This window comes from Paralichthys olivaceus, chromosome 11, assembly GCF_024713975.1.
Source record: "Paralichthys olivaceus isolate ysfri-2021 chromosome 11, ASM2471397v2, whole genome shotgun sequence".
Classification (NCBI taxonomy): domain Eukaryota; kingdom Metazoa; phylum Chordata; class Actinopteri; order Pleuronectiformes; family Paralichthyidae; genus Paralichthys; species Paralichthys olivaceus.
Window position 1 is genome coordinate 23,885,887 of NC_091103.1, and position 21,338 is coordinate 23,907,224.

At 42.3% G+C, this 21,338-nt stretch overlaps 2 protein-coding genes across 4 annotated transcripts in view; one reads left to right on the top strand and one right to left on the bottom strand.

Moving 5' to 3' along the window:
- The first annotated feature begins 93 nt into the window (after positions 1-93).
- Positions 94-16,579, top strand: LOC109630328 (tripartite motif-containing protein 3-like). 3 transcript variants are annotated; one of them, XM_020088468.2, is made up of 13 exons: positions 94-245; positions 8,956-9,128; positions 9,973-10,213; positions 10,415-10,566; positions 10,652-10,832; positions 10,935-11,664; positions 11,904-12,007; positions 12,105-12,272; positions 12,356-12,524; positions 13,388-13,447; positions 13,677-13,747; positions 14,312-14,452; positions 14,537-16,579. In XM_020088468.2, the coding sequence occupies exons 2-13, from the start codon at positions 8,983-8,985 to the stop codon at positions 14,687-14,689; spliced, it is 2,316 nt and encodes a 771-aa protein (XP_019944027.1). In that variant the 5' UTR covers positions 94-245; positions 8,956-8,982; the 3' UTR covers positions 14,690-16,579. The 3 variants fall into 3 exon arrangements, with proteins under 3 accessions (XP_019944027.1, XP_069390117.1, XP_019944029.1); XM_020088470.2 differs by lacking the exon at positions 94-245 and adding an exon at positions 7,284-7,496; XM_069534016.1 differs by lacking the exon at positions 13,388-13,447.
- Positions 16,580-18,836: 2,257 nt separating this feature from the next.
- The window catches only part of frem2b (FRAS1 related extracellular matrix 2b), a 56,394-nt gene continuing 53,892 nt past the window's right edge, over positions 18,837-21,338 (bottom strand). The window contains exons 23-24 of the mRNA XM_020088400.2: positions 21,164-21,310; positions 18,837-19,410 (exon numbers count right to left, since the gene is read on the bottom strand). Coding sequence (XP_019943959.2) covers positions 18,904-19,410; positions 21,164-21,310 — 654 coding nt within the window. The 3' untranslated portion in view covers positions 18,837-18,903. The remainder of the gene's footprint in view (positions 19,411-21,163; positions 21,311-21,338) is intronic.

Consider the following 21,338-nt stretch of genomic DNA (forward strand, 5'->3'; position numbering starts at 1 on the left):
ATTGGGCTCCTCGGCTCCTCCCAGCAGCTGTGTTGGCCAATGCTGCGTGTAAGCCACTCCCCCTGGTCTCCTCCTTTTCCCTTCTCCTCTTCCTCACTGTCCCCTTCTTCTCCTCCCAGACAGACCCTGCCCTTTCCTCTCTTGTCGCCTGCAGTCTGTGGATTGTGTTGTGGAGGCTCTGGGACACTGACAATGGGAAGACTTCTGCCCGGCCTGCAATGCTGACCCTCCTGCTGGGATTTCATGTGAGTACAATCCAGCCATTCACTTCTGTTTTTTTTTCAGCTGCTCTCTCCATGGTGTCCTATTTCTCCTTCCTCATCTTGTTTGTGCCATTAACTGGAATCATCAATGTTACAGGGACTGAGCACATGAATCATTCATCCATCCAAAACTGCATCCTCAATTGGTAAATCTCAGAGGGGCTGTGGGGTTTAAAGCTTGTTGTGATAAATTCTATTTTTATGAAACATCAGTAAAGGAAAACATGAAGTAAAAACATTTTGCTCCAGCAACTGTTGAATGATAAATCTCCTCCGCTGTTGTTTCCTTACTGCTTCCTCATCCAGCCCACACACTTCTCCATTTTAGCTCCCAGGCAGCCCTGGCTGTGTGGCAGGTGGGCATCTCTGCTGCAGTCTCAGGGCTGGGCTCTGTAATCAAGCATACGCGCTCTTTTGTTTGGAGGATTACTGATCTTTCTTTTATTGCTCCTCTGATCTGAATATGCATGGAGCAGTGCACAGTTGCCGGGAAAGCTGTGTGAGCCACATGTGAATCAGCATGTTGAGTGCTTGTGTCACCCTGTGTGTTGCATTGTACTGCAGCAGAAACAGCCATTGCATCAGTTTTTTTTTTTTTTTTTTTCACACCTCTGGCCTGTGAGTGTGAGCAGATTGTTCAGTGGCTCGCTATTGATCCGTCTTTTGTTCTGGAAGACGACTCATCTTTGTCAAACTATCCCTTCAAGTCACATGTTTGATGAGAGCAGCTGGTGGAAATGGGTGGTGCTGGTTTTGCTCTGCCCACACATGCAGGGTCACAGGAAGGTTGCAGACGGTCCTGGATGCTGAGCCCAAGGGAAGATGTGTTACATGTCTGCATGTGTGGGTCTTCGGGTTTCTGTTTGTGTACATGGGCCTGGAGTCTCAGATCACGTCTCTGGTCTTCACGTTGTCAAGTCCTGCAGCATATGCAAGAAAACTGTGGTGTTGATTTTACATTATAGTGCAAAGTGACACATCTTTGTAGGTGTTGAGTGTAGGCTGGCAGCAAGAAAACTCATATTGTAACTGAGAAGTGACCTCACTGCGTGTCGTTAAAATCATTTCCCTCTGCACACATGCAAAAGAGAAAGTAGGTAGATCGATGACTTAGTGATAAAGACATCGATTGACCAAGATATTATAATCCTGATAATTCATTAAAAAGATTTATCTTCAGTTTATATTGCCCTTACGTAAAGGTGAAATTCTTTAGTGTTTTTTTATCTTGTGCTTTAAAGTCAAATGGTGCAACCCAAATCTGATTGAATTCAGTATCAGTTGAAGAGAAAGTGTGTCTTGCCTCTTGTGAACACATCACAAGACAGAAGTGAACAGTGGGCACTCATGTTGCCACATAATAAGTATAATACTGGCCTTGCAGAATAGTGATAAATACAACATGCATATTGACTGAGAGGCCATTGATTCTATTCTGCTAATCTTTCTGTGTTTGCTGTAGTTTTACACTAGACACTGATCAAAGCTCATTATCAGACTCTGTCATTCACTGTCCTTTTAAGATGGATTTTTCTGAACCACATCTTTAGGTTTGGCCCTTTTCATTAAAGTCAGCACATTTTCTGTTCTGTAGCATCGTAACCATACGTCGAAGGAGGCAGTCACAACAGACCATGTAATTAATATTAGATGAGATTATACGAGGCTGCAGCCGGTCGATATCTCCCAGTCTAAACTTTACATGAGTAATCTTGCACAGAGTGGTGCAGGGAGGGAGAGCAGGTATCTGAAGGTTTCTGGTTAGATTCCCGGCTCCACCAGAGCTGAAGTTTCATTGAGCAAGACTCTAAACCCTGAACTGCTCCCGTGCATTTGAATGAGACATACATGTACATTGAAAGTGGTTTAATTGGTCTATAGGCTACCAGTCTATTCACACGTTTCACTTTCAGCAACTGCACTTAAATTCCAGCCTTATTCTGAGTGAACTACAGTGAATTTAAATGTTGGTGTATAAAGATGAACTGAAGACAGGGGGAAAGACCAACTGGCAGCCAAATGTTAACATTAAAGGTTAATGTTAGCCTTGTTTAACATGTTAGAGCATTAATATCAATGAACGCAACAGAGACTTGACTCAGACGGTGACTGTAAACACACATCTGATATTTTATCACACGCACAAATAAAATCCAATTCTTCTAACTACATGAACATTTACTCATCATGTTGGAAAGTAATTTACATTTTATCCAACTGATTTCGATTTTTGCAGTAGATACCTATATTAGGTATTCAAAATGTCTAATTTACCAATTTATTGGCTGATATATATATTTAAAAAATAGCAATCATTTCCAAGATGTCATTGTCATACCATTATCGCAAAAAAATTTAACCATAACCTTTATTATAAATAATTATAAAGAAAACACAAATGTATACATATGTAGAAGTTGAAAATATATATATATATATATTTATATAATATTTTTTCCATGAAATGTCAAAATAAGTGCACATCTACTTTGCTTTGTTCATTCTGTAAAAAAAGCATCACAAATGCATATGCCAATTTGTCTGCAGCAGGCCCATATATCATACGTATGGTTCTATCGGCTCTAAAAGATATTTCCAGTCAGGTCAACATGTACCAGACATAATATGAGCATCTGAGTTATCACGTGAGTCACTCAATAGCTCTTCCTGCTTGTAGACAAGGGTGCACGTTGTTCTTGCAGAAACGCTGCGTGCACACTGCATTGTCTTCGGCCGGCCTTTGTAATGAAGGGCTCCCAGAGAGACCCAGACACAGTCTCCTGACTCCTTCGTATGTGTCAGTGTTGATTAAAAATTCTGCTGACAATCCCAATCCACATGAAGTGGTCACTTTCTCTCATCCCTCTCTCATTAGCTGTCACATCTTATCAACCGAACATCTGCAGAGGAAATGAAAAGATAGAGGACTACTGCAGCGTTTGTCCTTTTTAAATGCAACTCATTGCATATCAAAATAAGAGTCACGCATCCTCACTTATAAATGTAACTCATGCACAGACTTGGTCAGCAAATTTTAGTCAGGCACTTGTTATTCATGCAAACCTAGTCCCAGCAGACTCATCAGGAAAGAATGAAATAAAAACACAAACACATGGACCAAGTTATGCATAAGATGAATTCACGAAACGAGCTCGTTTTGTCCTGTTGAAACGTTTGAAATGTTCAAACACTGTTTTTCTCTCATTCTGTGTCCACTGCTATGACTCTTCTGACAGAGGCTGATGCATTGAGACAGATTCCTTCATTGGATGCAGCGAGGTGAAAGCAGGAGCTTGTTAGTTTGACGAGCAGAAGTTTCTGTGTATAGTGTGGGCAATAACTGATGACTCATCACAGGGCCAAGCACCTTAGCCGGGGGCCCCCAGCGGCCCCTTAACACAGAAATGTACTCCTAGAGGTTTGATGTTTTGGATTTTCTGGTTTTCGGCTCTGCGTCAGCCTTGTTGTTCCAAACCACACAGGAGCCCTTTTGGTTTGTTATTGCTCGTACAAATTGGAAAATCGGTCACGCTTGACCCGAGTCTGGATAAGATCAGATGTAGTTGCAAATCATCATCACAAGACTCCTATTTATTCCTCAATTTACTGCCCAGTGTATAAACAGAAAAACTCTCCTCAGAATACTTTCAAACAAATAATTATAATAATAATAAACAGATATTTGCTGTGATGCAGATGATTTGTGGCATTCACAGTAATGTGGACAGTTATCATTTTTGGATTGAAACGAACAAATCCCAGTCTCTAAAGCTCAGTTACCATAAAATCTCACAGCTGTCTCTTTTACTTTTACTCTTTCTTCTCCTTTCAATTCTCTCTTTCCTCCCCAGTTAAAAACAGGCAGATATTTCTTCAATTTACGTTTCCTCAGAGGGTAAAACAATAAATGTTAGTGCACAGGCCGAGCGTACACATTTACCTCATGATGACACACGCTGGAAGAGAGAGGACAACACAGAAACATAAAGTTCAGTCTGTATTTAAACACTGTTGACAGAGCATCTTCAGGGGCCAACACTTCCTGTACTTCAGGTCAGAACCTTTTAGTCCAGAAAAACAGATCACAACTGAATAAAACCAGGAAAACGCTTTAGTCTGAGGTGGTAAAATGTGGTAAAAATGTGGATTTGACTGGAAGTATCTACTCCAAATAATCTTGCAAAGAAATAGAGAATAGATGACACAGAGACACAGACTGAAATACCAGACAAAGCTGAAGGTTTCACTCAAACAGAGAAAGAGGAGGGGAAGAGGAAAATCCTTTCTATGGGCAAACATCCTGGAATCGTCCGAGCTGAGGAATGATACTGACAATCTGAAAATGACTAGTTTACAACTCCTCCTCTGCCATTGATCATGTTTCAGTGAATTCACACCACAATGATTTATTAATAGACATGTGAAGAAACACTTTGAACATCAGGTTGATGGCTTTATGTTATTTTAGGTGCATTTGTTGCATCATGATATTAGACAATATTCATATAAATATTAATATTTCACTGATCAATAATTCTAACCAGCCCTAGTAATAAGCAAAGCAGCAGATTTTTATTTGCTAATTATTTATGTATCTTTATTATTTTTATATTTCTTACATATTATTTATTTCGTATTATAGATCTCTGCCAATGAGATGAACTTCCTCTCCTGCTGACTCAGCCCTGTGGAGGTGTGGTGGTCTGGCTTTATGCAAAACTACCCACGTGAACTACCTGAGTATATATAATTTAATATGTGAGAGTAGAAATAATACATTACAAAAACAATATGTATTTCTAAAACCATTTAGTCCACAGACAAAGCGATATAGAAATAGTTTTCTTTGGGAACTCTTTTATATCAAAAATTTACTGTGTTGTGTCCTGGGGATTAATTTTCATGAACTGAATTTTAATTCATATTAAATAGTTTTCTGGGGCCGGTGTCTAGAGGATCAGACTTTGGGAAGATCCTGACTTATTTAAGAGGTAATTTTTTGTGAGGTCTCCACTGAATCTTATGTAATATGTCTCATGAATAATTCAAAACAACTGCGGGTGAGAGAAGTAGATCATCTATTCAGTGTGGCAACGTTTTTTGGGTGATTCTAAAATGTGTAATGTAAAATAAAAATAACTAATTAAAACCCCTAGTCAATTAATTTTACTTTACATAGTTGTGATATTTACTGGCCGACCAAATCATAAGTCATCATTTGCAGAAAGCAGTGTACAAGTACACAACTCGTTATTTCAAAATATCAAGCATCATTTTCTGGGACAGGTGTAAAACGGGGCCGTGGCTCCCTGCCCTCGTGCAGCAGAATCGACTGAGAGATCTTTTCTCTGAGCTCAGGTTTCTGAAATCCACTTTTGCCATTCATATTAAAAGATGATGTGTTCATGAGAAAGACGTTTATGACGCAAACGTTTCATCTGAAGCGTAGAACACCTCCTTGTATGTAGTCAGGTTTGTGAACCACGTTTAGCAGGACGTTTACGCAAGGCGGCGGCTTTAAACGAGATTTGAGTTGATTGGGCGTGATGGTGTCTGTCATTATAGGCACAGTAATCCAGATGGCAGACAGGGCCTGACCCTGTACGAGGACATTAAGCCACTTAACTGTAATGCAGAGTGAGAGTGGCAAGAGATACTTTGCAGTCAAACAGATGAATTCACACACTTTCCTGCAGGCGACATGTTCCTGTGTGACGCAGATACACTACACAGAGAGAGAGAGAGAGAGAGAGAGAGAGAGAACCCTGTTGCACACTGACTCGGATAATTGACCTCATCTATGTGAAGTGCTGATCATGCAGTTCCTGTGACAAAGCCTTGAAGAGGATGTCTGGTCACATGCTGCCTCATTCGTCACAGTATGCTGCAGATTTAGGTCTCTATAGTCTCTGTCACTGAATGACACTTCTGTCAGAGCTGTATTTTGAATAGTTCAACTCATGGATTATGTTATTTTTAGATTCATCTGTCTGTACGAAGGTTTTCGCTGCAAGTATATCTTGAAATAACTGCACCCTTTGGAGCTTTGTGACAAAGGATTATTCAAAGCAGTGATTTCATTGATCTTGTTTTTGTCGGTTGGGTTTTACTTTTTAATAGTGTCATCGTTTTTCTACGTACGTGCACAGCTGAGGGCTGCAGTCAGCAAATGACAGCTTTTTAAAGAAAGATCCTCTTTTCTGTGGTGAGGCGAGTGGGAGGAACGAGCCGAGGCGGGCTGCTGAGGGAACGGGCCGGCAGGGAGCAAGGGAAGTGGAGGTGGTGTTGGTGGTGGGGAGGGAGAGTGGGTGCTGTTGCAGCCATAAAGGCAGTGGCTAGCCAGCCGAGGGAGGGGAGGAGCCTGAGGGACTTTGGCTCCTCAAGCTTCCTCCTGATGTCACCGCTCAGCTGCTGCACTTAAGTGTTCATGTGAAGGGAAGACGGCCCTGCAGAGAGGGGAGGGGTAGACAGGAGAGGGTCGGGCTGTGTGTACAGTGAAAGGCCTCCAGTCTGCACAGCGCCTTAGTCGGTAATCACTTGGCAAGTGGCAACAATGGGGCCGGCCTGCCTGAGAAAATCCCCATCTGCAAGACGTTTGTGGCTGAAATCAGGCCTGATGATGCTGTGAATGCATTTTAGGTGGCTGAAAGAGAGAGAGAGAGAGAGAGGAGGAAGAGGAGGAGAGGACAGAGGGGAGAAGACGTGTGGGGTGGTGGGCTGTGAGAGGGGCTGGAATGCCATTGTTCGAGCTCGCCGCTCTGTGCTGCATAGAGGGCCAGCTGCCTCTGAGGCCTGCTAGCTCATGTGAGACAGGCCGCCCAGCATTATGTGAGACAGGCCTCCCACATCAATGTGAATCCCCCCTGTCCTTATCCTCCCTATCCCGACAGACAGACAGACAGACAGACAGACAGACAGGTGGTGCATGAACTCGGCCTGCTGGGAGTCAAGAGAAGGAGGAATTTTCAGGGAGTGGCTTTTCACAGCTTCCTGTTTCCTCTCCTTGCTCTCAAAGAAAAGGGGCCCAGACGCCGCTCAGAGCTGGATGTCAGAGAGGGAGCGAGCTTGACGAAGCTCCGGGTGCGAGATGGCGCACAGGCCCAGGTCAGATTGAGGGGGCAGTTGTTTAGATGCAGCCTCAAACAAGACGTTTCAAGCCGATGGGCCAGTGGAACAGAGATGAGGCTGAAGAAGTCTACAGTCATAGGGCTGTGACGCAGTGAGAGGCGATGGGTGAGTCCATGTTAGAGAAGGTTTGTTTTCATGGGAATAATTAGATCTAGACGATTGTTCTTAACGGGAACATTTGGAGCTATGAAAATGTAAACATATACAGTGCATATTATAAATAATATATATGTTTATATTCATATCATTATGATGAAGTTTTTATTTTTTTGAATCTCTCAGCTTACATTAAACTCAGAACTATAATATATCATTAGAAACTGATCAATGATGTTAAGTCCCAGTATGGTGACACGTTTCCAAGTAACATCCACAGTTTTTACTAAGCACAATATCATCTGTTTTTAGGGATGGACATTTACATTTGTTTGCTTTTTATTAATTTCATCCACCATCAAGGTTATATCTTCACCCCTGTCCATTTGTTTGTTGGTTTGTTTGAATCTTGATAAACAAAATCAGGCATATTCAGGGAACTGATATCTATTTTTTTACAGTAATTCAACATGTACACAAGTCCTACCTCTCTGAACGCCATCAGTCTTCAATGAGGTCTAGATTAGTGGATGTAGAGCTTCTGTTCAAGAGGCACAGTGCAGCATTATGGGCATGGATAGTGTCAGCAAGAGCAGCATCTACAATGAACAGAAAAATACAAGTTAAAAACAAAAATGATCTGATGATAGAATAGAATAGAAAGCCTTTATTGCCATTGTACAAGAGAAAGAAGGAATTAGAGGCACTGTGTTAAATCAGACTCAATAAATATGAAAGTGACTTAATGACGAGAATGGCCGATGACCTGCTCTCAACTGTGTTTCCTGACTGAATGTTTTTTAGAAGGCCATCATCGTTGTGTGTGTGTGTGTGTGTGTGTGTGTGTGTGTGTGTGTGTGTGTGTGTGTGAACTGTGTTTTTTCATGTAATCCTTTGTGTGCTTATTTACAATATGACAGATTTACAACCTGCCAGTGGCACGCTCAGATAATCTGTGCTTGACCCAGTGATACAGTTTCATGTAACAGAATTTTTGCCGTGCCTGCTGGCTCTAGACGGCAGAATTGCTGTTGGGACGGAAACAAGATGCACTGCAGCAAATACACATATACTGAACTTTCAACTCTGTAAACTCAGACACGCTGGCTCTGATGCTGCAGAGTTGTCTTGGCTGCGAGCTCTGCCCTGTGGTGTTAATTACATGTATTAATTTTTCTTCCGCTGCATCAGCTCGGTTAGGATTTTCCCTTTAAGACTCAAACAGTTGTTCGGATGTTCGCAGGAAAAGAAAATGGCTCATCCTGCAGATGCCATGTCATAAGTGAGGGGAAGCAAAAAAACGCCGGCAGATAGATACAGGCCTTGGATAACAGTAACAGCTTTATGACTCATTCCTTCCTTGTGCTCATGCTGAGGGTAAACGAATACGCCCTCCTCACCCTGTTTGAATGTTTCCTCAAGGCTTTCTTGACCTTTCTCCTGTTTCCTCCATGCTGTGTGTGCGCAGGGTAAGTGGTCCCCGTGCCGCCTCTGAATGTCCGTCACCATGGCGAAGCGCGAGACCGGCAGCGCCAGCCCCGTGGTCAGGCAGATAGACAAGCAGTTCCTGGTCTGCAGCATCTGTTTGGATCATTATCACAACCCCAAGGTGCTACCCTGTCTGCACACCTTCTGCGAGAAGTAAGCTCCACATTGATCACTCAAGCTTTCTTCACACAGTGCTTTTCATACAGTGCAGCTCATTGTGTGGTTCATGCAGGAGATGAAGAAAAGGCATGAATAATGTTTTGCAGTAAGTTCTCAGAGTCACACCACTCACACCAGCTATTCTCTAATCATTGGGGCTTCTGCATGATGTAAGGCACCAACCACTCTGAACGTGGTCGCCGGGAAGCAGACAGCATTCTTAATGGCACAGAATTGTTGGCAGCGAATGTTAATTTCCACAGCGTTGCTTTGCAGCTATTTAAATAATTAGATTCTCAGTTGTGCCCTGTGAAACAGTCAGGAACAGAATCTACGAGATATCTTGCCGAGGCAGTGACTTGTTTTAAATCACCTTTAAAGGTTCAGTGTGTAGAATTTAGTGATATCTCGTGGTGAAGTTGCATGTTGCAGTTGAATACCCCTCACCTCACCCTCCCCTTCCCAACATGAAAGAGAACCTGTGGTGAACGTAAGTTGTCATGAAAACTCAAAAGGTTTTAGGTTGTCCAGTTTGGATACAGTAAAAAACATGGCGGCCTCCACAGAGAGGACCCACCTTCATGTAAATATAAAGTTTTTAGATATAAAGGGCCCATTCTATGATTAAAAAAAACAACAATTCATACAATTACACACCAGTGAAAACTAGGATTATTTTCTATTCTATTTCTTTTCATGCTTTGCTGTCAACTCTGTTTTAAAAAGTGCTTTATAAATAAAGTTTATTGTTACTATTATTATTAGTATCTAAAGTTGTTTTTGCACCATCTTCAACCTGGACTTAAATCATTTCTTTCTTCATCTCTTCTCTGTTCAGATGTCTACAGAACTACATCCCGCCCCAGTCTTTGACGCTGTCGTGCCCTGTGTGCAGACAGACCTCTATCTTGCCAGAGAAGGGCGTGGCAGCCCTGCAGAACAACTTTTTCATCACAAACCTGATGGAGGTGTTGCAGCGAGACCCTGAGTGCAGCCGACCTGAGGCCTGCAACGTTCTCGAGTCGGCCAGCGCAGCTACGGCCTGTCAGCCCCTCTCTTGTCCCAACCATGAGGGCAAGGTCAGTCAAAAATCTAAAGGATGGAGAGTGTTGTACAGTTGATGAAATTCACCAGATTAACCCCAGAGTTCAACATACTCTGAACTTTTACAATATCTCATATTAAAATACTTTTTCTCATATTTGTTCAAATTTCTAAACAAATGTACCGACAGTAATAGGATGTTGAGTTTTTCTCTTGCTCCACTGCACCATCTGCAGGTGATGGAGTTTTACTGCGAGTCATGTGAAACCGCCATGTGTCTGGAGTGTACGGAGGGAGAACACAGGGAACATGTGACGGTTCCTCTGAGGGATGTGCTGGAACAACACAAGTCGGCACTCAGCAATCAGCTGGACACTGTGCGCAACAGGTACAGTGTAATCCATCACCGATTTTGTGCTTGTGCTGTAAATAAATAATGCTGATATTATATTATATATTTTTTATTTTGACAGACTACCTCAGTTGACGGCTGCCATTGAGCTTGTGAATGAAATCTCCAAGCAGCTTTCGGAGCGTAAAAATGACGCCGTGACTGACATCAGCAACACGTTCGACGAGCTGGAGAAGGCTTTACACCAACGCAAGACTGCCCTGGTCACTGAGGTGGAAAACATCTGCAGCACCAAGCAGAAGGTCTGAGATGTTTCTAAGTTTGAATTGTAGAGAATGAAAATGAGCTGTATTTTAGCAGAAGCACCACTGACTGTCTGCTTCTGTCTCTTTGCACAAACACAGGTTCTTCAGGTACAGCTGACGTCTTTGCTTCAGGGCAAAGAGAACATTCAGAGCAGCTGCAACTTCACGGAGCAGGCGCTGAGCCATGGCAGCGCCACGGAGGTGCTGTTGGTCCAGAAGCAAATGGGTGAGCGGGTCAGTGCCCTGGCCCGACACACCTTTCCTGAACACCCTCACGAAAATGGACATCTTGAATGCCAGGTAGAGACGGACGGACTGAGGCGCTCCATCCAGAACCTGGGAGTCTTGATCACAACGGGAGCCGTGGGCCACACGAGCGTCGCCACCGGTGAAGGCCTGCGACACGCGCTGGTCGGCCAGCACACCACTGTCACGGTCACTACTAAAGATAAGGACGGAGAACTGGTGAAGACTGGAAACGCTGCTCTGAGGGCAGAGATTATCTCTGCTGATGGAGCGTGCACCGAAGCAGAGGTGGCGGACAACAAAAACGGCACCTATGAGGTTGGATATACCATCCGCTCGGAGGGAGAGTACACCTTCTCCTTGCTGCTGTACGAACAGCCTGTGAGGGGGAGTCCGTTCCGTCTGCGTGCCGTCAAGCCGTCAGATGTCCTGCAGTCGCCAGAGGATGTGAAGAGAAGAGTGAAGTCCCCGAGCGGAGGAGGAGGTCATGTTCGACAGAAGGCGGTGCGCAGGCCCTCCAGCATGTACAGCACCACCAAGAAAAAGGAAAACCCGATAGAGGACGAGCTGATCTACAGAGTGGGTGGGTGAATAACTGACTACTTCTGCTGGTAATTATTTAAAGTGCTGAGGGAGCTGCAGGAAGTTTTTGACCTGTGCGTTCACTGGTATGTGGATAGATTCAGTAGCTGATGATGCAGAGGAATCAGCTTTAGACTTTACACAAAGTAGTTCCCTCTGTGACCTATGGTTTGTGCACACTGAATATATTTATTTTATATATAGACAGAAATACTCATGCATCTCTTGTTTATGTGACAGGAACAAGAGGGAGAGATAAAGGGGAATTTACTAACCTACAAGGCATCTCGACCTCCAGTAACGGTCGGATTGTGGTGGCAGACAGCAACAACCAGTGCATACAGGTCAGTGATCAGTATTCTCTGGATCTGTAATAAAGATATCATGAATTATTTCTTTGTTAAGGCTGTGAGGTGATTGTTTTTTTCCCCCTTTTTCTAGGTCTTCTCAAACGACGGCCAGTTTAAAATGAGGTTCGGCGTCCGGGGCCGTTCACCGGGGCAGCTGCAGCGCCCCACGGGGGTCACGGTGGACATGAACGGTGACATCATCGTAGCCGACTACGACAACAGATGGATCAGCATCTTCTCCTCGGACGGCAAGTTCAAGGTGAGCGGTCACTGCCAGGACGACGCATATCTTTCAATACAGAGATTCACTGGATAACCAAAGTGTCCCTCTGACCGTCACAGAGCAAAATCGGCGCCGGGAGACTGATGGGACCAAAAGGCGTGGCCGTGGATAAGAACGGCCACATCATCACTGTTGATAACAAAGCCTGCTGTGTGTTCATCTTCCAATCCAATGGGAAGCTGGTGACCAAGTTCGGAGCGAGAGGAACGTCAGACAGACACTTTGCAGGTACCGTTGGCTAAAACTACAAGTTACCCAAAGTATGATCTTCTCATGATTGATTTCTCTTCTAGGAAAAGATGCACACACCAAGTGATGCTTCGTGTCTCAGAGCATGATGTTGGGCCAGATTTACACCTTTCATTATCTTTCTTTACAGGAATGTTCACGTTCAAAATATAATCATTTATTTATTTAATGACCAGCATGTTTCCCTTTATCTTTAGTGCTAACTAATGTTAGCATGTATAGCTGCTACTTTATTATGCACAAAGATTGTAAATAAAGACGGACGCATCTCCATTTACAAAAATGAAGCTAAAATGGTCACAGGATCCAGAGTCAGCGCAGTAGTAGAGTTGCGGTGTCAAGGTCCCACCGATAAACGAGCCTGGCCAATCAGGAGTCAGTCTCAGCTGTCAATCATGACATTTCAGCCCCACTTTTATTTAGAATCAAAAAACACATAAACCAAGGGAGTGAGATTTATAGGTTTATACTGCAGTCACCCACCAGGGGGATATCATTATACCTTGGCTAAGGTTTTTAAGGAGCTGTCATTTCGTCCTTCTTTATTTACTGTCTATGATGATTATTATCATTATGTTCGCATTTAAATCTTGTAAACTTGTAAAGAAACACCTTATCATCTTAGTACAAGACAGAGTGGTTAAAGTCAAAGTGTAACATCCACTCCACTCAGAGTTTGGGTGAGAATAAATAACTGTAATTGTAATGAACTATTTGCATGTATTACTGGAATCGCGCAGTGAAATTGCCTCAGTTGTTGCAAAGGCGACAGTATTTCTGTTGAAACTCATTCATTGTGTCCGTTTTTTCATTTCTCACCTGGACCTTTTCTTTCCCTTTAGAAAAAAGTGGTGCAAACATTGCACTGGAGCAAAAGCTTAGTAAATCTGGCCCTGTTTTCAGTAAGTAATGAATTCACTGTGAGTGTGAACTGAGAAAACAAATCTCCTTGTTCTTTTCCATGTCGATGCATCAGCTCTGTCGTGTCCCACGTTCTGTCCCACGTCAACTCTGAGTGTCTTTTGTGTTTTCAGTGTCCAAAAATAGTGAGGGACTTCCTCTCGTGTGTTGTAAAGCAGCCGCTGATGCATCTTTCCTTTTTCCTTCTCTTGTTTCCTCTGCTGTTTCCAGGTCCTCACTTTGTGGCTGTAAATAACAAGAATGAAATTGTGGTAACAGATTTCCACAACCATTCAGTGAAGGTTTGTTTCAAGTGTCTGTGCACACACTTTTTGTACAAAACCTGCATTGTGAATAAACAGCTTGTTTATTTACAGCATCTATATTTTAATACATGTTATCTTTAGAAAGCATCTCCAGTTTTTTTACTCTGTATTGCATACTTTTTAATCTGAAAAAAAAAAGAAATCCTGCTTATCTAAATGAAGTAGTGGATGTGTTAAATGGTATAACTTATCTTCTTCCCATTATTTTTCTTCCACAATCATGTTGCAAGTGTTTCCGTGGTACCTATAAATCAAAAAAAAGAATCACTCTTTAAATTAAATACAAAAACTCAGTCAAAAATAAATAACAGCTTTACCAGATTAAATTGTACCAAATGTTATTAAAAACACTTTGACCTAGAGTGAGCTATGTAATTATGACATTTCGATCAGGTAAATTAAAGTTTAAGTAGACTGACTGGCTGAATAGCTGTGTTATCATAAATATTTTTTATAATAATATTCTGCGTATCCTGTTTTCCTCAACATATGTTGATCACGTGTGACAGCAGAGTGTTTCCTGTGTAATCTCTCCTGCAGGTGTATAACGCCGATGGGGAGTTCCTGTTTAAATTTGGTTCCCACGGAGAAGGGAACGGACAGTTCAATGCTCCCACAGGCGTGGCCGTCGATGCCAACGGAAACATTATCGTTGCAGATTGGGGCAACAGCCGGATCCAGGTTAGTTTGAGAAAAATGCATGTCATCAATTGAATTCATTATTGAAGCACATCACTCACTTCTCCAACCTGTCCCTCTGTGCAGGTGTTCGACAGCTCAGGGTCCTTCCTGTCCTACATCAACACAACAGCGGACCCCCTGTATGGCCCCCAGGGCTTGGCCCTCACGTCCGATGGTCATGTGGCAGTGGCCGACTCCGGAAACCACTGCTTCAAGGTCTACCGCTACCTGCAGTAGAGACCTGAGACACGCCATCTTTACCACTGCAAGCACTGACAAACGACAACAACCAATGTAATCCACAGGGTGCAATGACCTTTCCACTACAGCCTTTTGATGTGCACATCAGACCATCTCCCCCCCCGGATATAATTACGCGTCTGAACCTGAGTTTTAATCTTAATGATGTGTAGTCGAGGTTGATTTTAAAGTTGGGTGATGTAGCGTCTGTGGGACAAGTCATGGACATGAAGCTGTGGACTGGTTTTGAGAGAAAGTGCAAAAGCTTTCTTGCGTCGTTACCCCACAGTTTGTGTGAGAGCGACACGGTAGGAGGTAGAAGTATTTAATGAGCCATAACTTGTCCAAATGCATGAAGTTTTAATTGATCTCAAAGCCTAGGCAACAGCACAGTGTACCCATCAGTTGCTTTTCTCATGAACTAGTAGATGCTTACAGTGAAATGAACAGCGCTGCGCTTCTTTAGCAATGACATGTAATAAAAATAATAATCATTTAGGGACTTCTCACATAACATAATCACACCACCATCCGTGCATTGATTTGCTGTATGTACTGTATATACATAAATGTATATTGTGTATATTAGATCACTCAGTATGTGCTATGAATTTGAAACACGGGCCTTTTGGCTCATGGGAGAGCAGCAGTCAAGGACTTTCTAGGATTTTAAACGTGTGTATGGCAGCTGTTAAAAAAAAAAAAAAAAGATTGTGCTTTCGAAACATACCCAGCACTTGCTGAAAAAAAGAAATGTGTCATATTTATTGCTAATGTAAGCAGCACAATAATCCATTTTTGTTAATATCTGTTGTTTTGAAGGGAAAAAAACCAACAAAATGAAAAAAAAGCTAATTTATTTTATTTTATACACTAGTGCAGCATTTACAAATTATTTTTCTAAACGGGTGTGCTTTCTTTTCACACTTTTCACTGTAAAGGAGAATTCACAATCCAGCAAAAATCTGTGTTCGTGCACGTGGGAAGCAGTTTTCTAAAACTACTGACACATTTTTTTTTTTTAAATTTTCATTTGGGATGTCATCAAAAATGACAGTTTCTCTGTTACAGATGAATGGCTGACGATATCGGGAATGGTTTCATAGACTCATTGTTCTGCCTTTAACAAATAAAGATTTTCCAAACCGGAATCCGTAATAACATATCTCAGGAAAACCATCCATCCATATCACATCCAAACCATATCAATAGAAACAAAATGGTTTCCGATTTTTAGATTTTGAAGGAGACGTTGTGAGAAAACTGCTGACTTGTGCAAACACGAGATTATAAAACTATTGGAGTGGAAAATGAATTCTGTTTTACCATTTTTTGTCTGTTTGTTTTGTTTTGCTTACACATAGGAAACCATGACAAAAGAATCCAATTTATAAGATATTTACCAGCAAACTCATCCACGATTCGGCTTGTCTGGACAAAAAACCGCTGTTATATCCGAGTTTCTGCCTGAACTGTATCAAGCCATGAAGAAAACCCTTGTACCAGTAGAGGTGTTGCTGCTCTTGCTTCTCCCAGTGTTCATTCTCTGTAATGTCATATGAAACCCTGGTGCCAGAGCAGATGAAGGGAGCAGGTGCAGGAAGATGGCAGCGTCCTGGTCTGATATAATCACCAACACGACTGCAGGATGTGACCTGCTTTCACCAGTTCACTCTACCAGGAAGCTGCTGTTTCACGTGCACCTGGTCCGTTGTTTGACTTGTTGCCAAACAGGAGCCCGGACATCTTTATAGAGTCGAGGGGTTCCACCTTTTTAGAGACGTGTCCGAAGCATTTTAACCTGCGCTGTTTGTGTCACACCACTACAAACGATCTTTGTTTTCTTTATGAATATGCACTGGTAATAAAAGCACATGGTTTACTGATGTTGTGCTTGTTCTCATTACGTGTGATCCGTGTTTTCTCATGTAAATTGGTGGTAATGAGGAGGTGATGAGCTCATTGCACATAATTGGTCAGTGAGAGCAAGTTCTGAAATAAACAAGGAGAGCAATAGCGAAACAGGTTGTAGTAGTTAAAGTGTGAAAGAATTTGTGGCCTTGTATCTAAAATGTGATGCTCACATGGGTCGATAGATATTCAAAGATCTGAATATGGCGATGGATGCGTGTGATGGAAATATAATGGAACAGATGCATAGGCTCAAAGATCAATTCCCTGTGACAGCTTTAACTTTGACACTAGTCTAGAGACGGGGTACCACAGGATTAAGATTTAGAGAGATATATTGCCTTTTGAGATGCTCACATGGATTGATCGATAGATATTCCCGGTGGCTGCTTAAAACTAAAATCCATCCTGCACGCGAAAATGCAAACGCCCCAGAGAAAGACCCCTTGTCCCAACCGGGATTCAAACCTTCCTGCTGCGAGGCTTCCCACTGTACCGCCATGCAGCCCTGTGCTGAAAAAGAAAGAACAAAAAGTCAAATAGTTTTCTTGAAAAATTATTTATTTGCAGACCACGTTGTGCTTCTGGTCTATGTTACAAATACTTACAGCACATACAGTATGCATTTTCTTTAACAATAACCATTCCCCAAAACATCCAAATGGTATATTTATATGTAATACATACGTATATACATACATACATGTGCATGAAAAGCTCAGAATGCACGCAAAAGCATTAGAGTGAGAAAAGAACCACAGTACATTGATACAGTGTTAAACCTAAATTAGCAAGCAACTCGTGCACTGAGGAAAAAAAATAATCATAGTTGGGAGAAAACTTTTGATGAAGGTGTGATATCACAGGTTGCATAGAAGTTTAATTTTTGAAATAAAATTGCAAACACACGCTACATTTATAAAGTAATGATAGGAACATGTCTCAGTAGTGTGAGGTAATCAGATTTTATGGCAATCCGGTGCCTGGATCTGAAACAAACGGAAAAAACTAAAAACCACTGATGCGTGGAAAGCTTGAGTGACGTCTCATCTTATGTGCACAATGTTTTGATGCAAACACGATACATGAACTGTATTTCTGTTTGGTATAATTCTTACAGTTTTTGATTGGTTCAAATTAAAATCAAAAATGATGATGTATATATATTTATATTTGTTTCAGCACTTAATAAAATTGAAATTGAAAAATAAATAAATACATTTAAAACTAAAAACCAGGGAGAGAACTTGATGGATGGTTTGAGGGTAAAACATTTCATTCCCTTTAAGTGAAAAGCTAATAGACGATATAAGAAATATATCAGCACAGTTAAAACGTAGCCCTGTTGTTGGAGGGAATTACAGCCTCTGATATTCCTGATGAACTACTGGAGTTAACACCAGCGTGGAGATGTAGTTCCTGTTGGAAATAGAGGATCTGGAACCACTGCTATTCTTCACTGTACATTGCAGACCAGCTGTCTCAAAAAGTCAATACTACGGTTTATTTTCTCTCATTTAATTTAGTGCCACGTGTCAATTGTGAAGGAGGTAAAATCATAATCGTAAATATTTGGGGGAATGTGCTGAAAAATACAAAATGGTGGAAATTCAGCAGGTCAGATGCATTTTTCACAATTCTTTTTTCTCATAAACAATTAAAAAAATTTAAAGTAAATCCATGCAAAAACGTAAGCAGGAGAAAACCAATATTCAATCAAATGACTCAAATTCTTGTTCTTTCTGAGTGCGGATGTCGTGCTGATCACACAGGACAAACAAAACACATCTGTGAAACTTTAAACATCCTGTGAGTTCTTAGGCACGCACTGAATTTTAGGACCAATCATTCTCTGCAGGTTCACCCAGTGTAAGCAACCGATGGACAGTGTCTTAACGCAGCAAGTCAAACAACACAAAATATCCAGCTCCTCTTGACCTACTCGGTAAAACACCAAATGCCATTCAAGTCAACAGGCGTCTTCTGTAGCACCTTTGGAAACATAAAAACATATTTTTTGGATCAAGTGGCATCAAAAGCAAATCAATAAGTGATCGATGACAACTTGACAAGTGCCTTGAAACAGCGACTGACGTAGTCGACCTCCTGGTTCGTGTCCAGACCAGTGCGAGGCTGTGAAAAAAGTGATCCCGTATTTCAAGTAGATTTCTGAATAGAATCAAAGCTCTTGTAATTTGTGTTGCTTCACACACAATCTTCAATTTTTGTCTAACTGTGAGGCACTTGCAAAAAAAAAAAAACAAAGACGTCAACTAAAAGATTCTCCACCGCCATGTTGGTTAAACCTCGGAGCTGTCGCTGCCACCGAGGCCTTGCGTCATCATGGGCTCCGCGCTGCTGGAGTTCTTGGGGACGTCTTTCTTCTCTCGCTTGGACCGGACGAGCACCACCACCACGATGACGATGAGAACCGTGAGGAGCAGCCCGACGAAGACGCCGATGATCAACACGAGTCCGTCGTCACCGTCGTCTTTCTGGTTGACCTCGCGGTTGATGATCCCTTTGGTGAAGATTTCCCTCTCGGGGCTCGTCCTCCGCTGGCTGCCGCGGTCCAGCGCGATGTGCAGGATGTTGGTGCCACGGTTGTTACTCACGCCGATCTCCTCGATTACGTCCGGCACGTCGTTGGCTGACCTCCTGACGCGACCTTGGCCCTTTGGAAGCAGGTTCGTGTGTTGGCTCATCACATGGTACTCCAGACTCCTCTTCCCTATGCCACGGTTAGCGTTGTCCCGGGAACGAACGGTGTAGATGGTGTGAATGTACCACTCTCTTCCTGCAGAGACCTGAGGAGAGCAACATTTATTGTTTTCATAAATCATTGTTTTGATATTTCAAGAAAACCAGTTCCCTTTTTCAATTTTCTTTTTTCTAGAATGGCATCCAGAGGAGGTCATCATGGTAGCTTGATGATGGTATCAGACTCCTAGCTCAATTTAGAGACTAAGAAAATGAAGTCTCATCATTGAGAGTGGAGTATAATAAGAAATGTGGGATATAAAATATATTTTGCCCTATTGCTGTTTCTTAGTGCGTCTGTCTCTACAATTGTGTTGTACAGTCACAGCAGCTGAAGTCCAACATCAAACAGATATAATTTTCATACTGCAGGGAAAGCCAGTGCACTTGTACACGCTGGCAACAATACTGTAACAGAACTGGCTGAGGCTGATGGTCCTCCAACCAGATGGTCGGCGGTTCGATCCCAGTCTTGTCCATCTGTATGCTGAAGTGTCCCTGGGCAAGATACTCAACCCTGAATGTATGGGTGGATGCCCTTTGAGTGGTCGTCAAGACTAGAATAGCTCCATATAAATACAGACCATTTACCATTCCTCCAAGGCCCTACAGTCCTGCTACATTCAGTCACCAAATTACACACACTCATAGATTTCAATCTGGGAGCTGCATCCACTGCAAAATGTACTGGTTTCTTTCTTGGCCCATGTTCCATCCGTGCACCAAGTTTCCTGGAAATCTGTTCAATAGTTTTTGTGTAATCCTGTTCAAAAACTAACAACCAAACAAGAAGCAAAAATATAACCTCCGCCAGAGGTGGTGATTGTTTTGTGTTTTCTCTCTGTGCATACAGATGTTCACAAAATGTCCACCAGGCCTGATATGAACTTTTCTCTTTAACAAGCCCAGAAACACAAAAACGTCACCTTCTCTGACTCGTATAAAGCACAGTACACCTACTCAGGAGCAGGACGTTATGTTTCCATCTGCTTTTGTTTATTTGTCTGTAAATTAGCTGGATTATGCAAAAACTACTGGTTGGATTATCACAAAACGTCCTGGAAGGATGTGGTATGGATCATTTGATAGGGCTTTTTCAAGTAGTGTCACCAATTTCCCAGAGAGTAGTTCATGTGTCTTGATGAAAACAGTCAGGCATTTTTAGGGGACTGATAGTTTGTGCAATTTGGTGCAGATCCAAATACAAATCTGGATCTTGTTAATGTGGTTTCATAAAGAGACAGTTGGGCCTTGGCGGAGATGAGTACTATTCTAGTTCCAGTATATTTTCATTACACCAGTTAAAGGTTCATCTAGAGGTGAAGTGTCATGTTGCAGCTGAACACCCCTCACCTCACCCTCCCCTTCCCAACATGAAAGAGAACCTGTGGTGAACTTCAGTTGTCATGAAAACTCAAAAGGTTTTAGTTTGTCCTGTTTGGACGACAGTCAAAAACATGGCGGCCTCCACAGAGAGGACCCCCTCCATGTAAATATAAAGTATTTAAAAATAAAGGGTCGATTCTATGGTAAAGAAAACAACAATTCATACAATTTACATGAAACACAGCAGTGAAAACATCATTATTTTATATTCAATTTCTGCTAAAAATCCCTTTCACCTAAATCTTACACACTGAATCTTTAAAGCCAGACTGGGTTACGTAGCAAAGCAAAAACATATACTAAAGCATCATGTGACCCATGATGGAATGCATCGTGGATTAGTGAAACGTGAGAATGTGCACTATTCTTGGTTGTGTACTGAATGTGTTTATTGTACTTGACCTGTATACTGACCTGGAAGAGAGCTGAGGAATCCATTCTGAAACCGTCAGACCCAGGTTGTCTCACTAGGGCCAAAGCGCCGGGGTCGTCCACGGCCAGGAAGGCCTTGAAAGCTACGTTGCCAAATGACTGAGCCTGGGTCTCCGGTTGGGCCTTGTCCTGGAAATGCAGGGAAGAATATAAACCT

What these genes read in the sequence shown, in the direction of transcription:
- LOC109630328 (XM_020088468.2), top strand. Translation starts at nt 8,983, where the DNA reads ATGTCCGTCACCATGGCGAAGCGCGAGACCGGCAGCGCCAGCCCCGTG. An exon ending in CTGGACACTGTGCGCAACAG is followed by an intron (nt 10,567 to 10,651) that starts GTACAGTGTAAT and finishes TTATTTTGACAG; the next exon opens with ACTACCTCAGTTGACGGCTG. An exon ending in GTCAGACAGACACTTTGCAG is followed by an intron (nt 12,525 to 13,387) that starts GTACCGTTGGCT and finishes CTTTCCCTTTAG; the next exon opens with AAAAAAGTGGTGCAAACATT.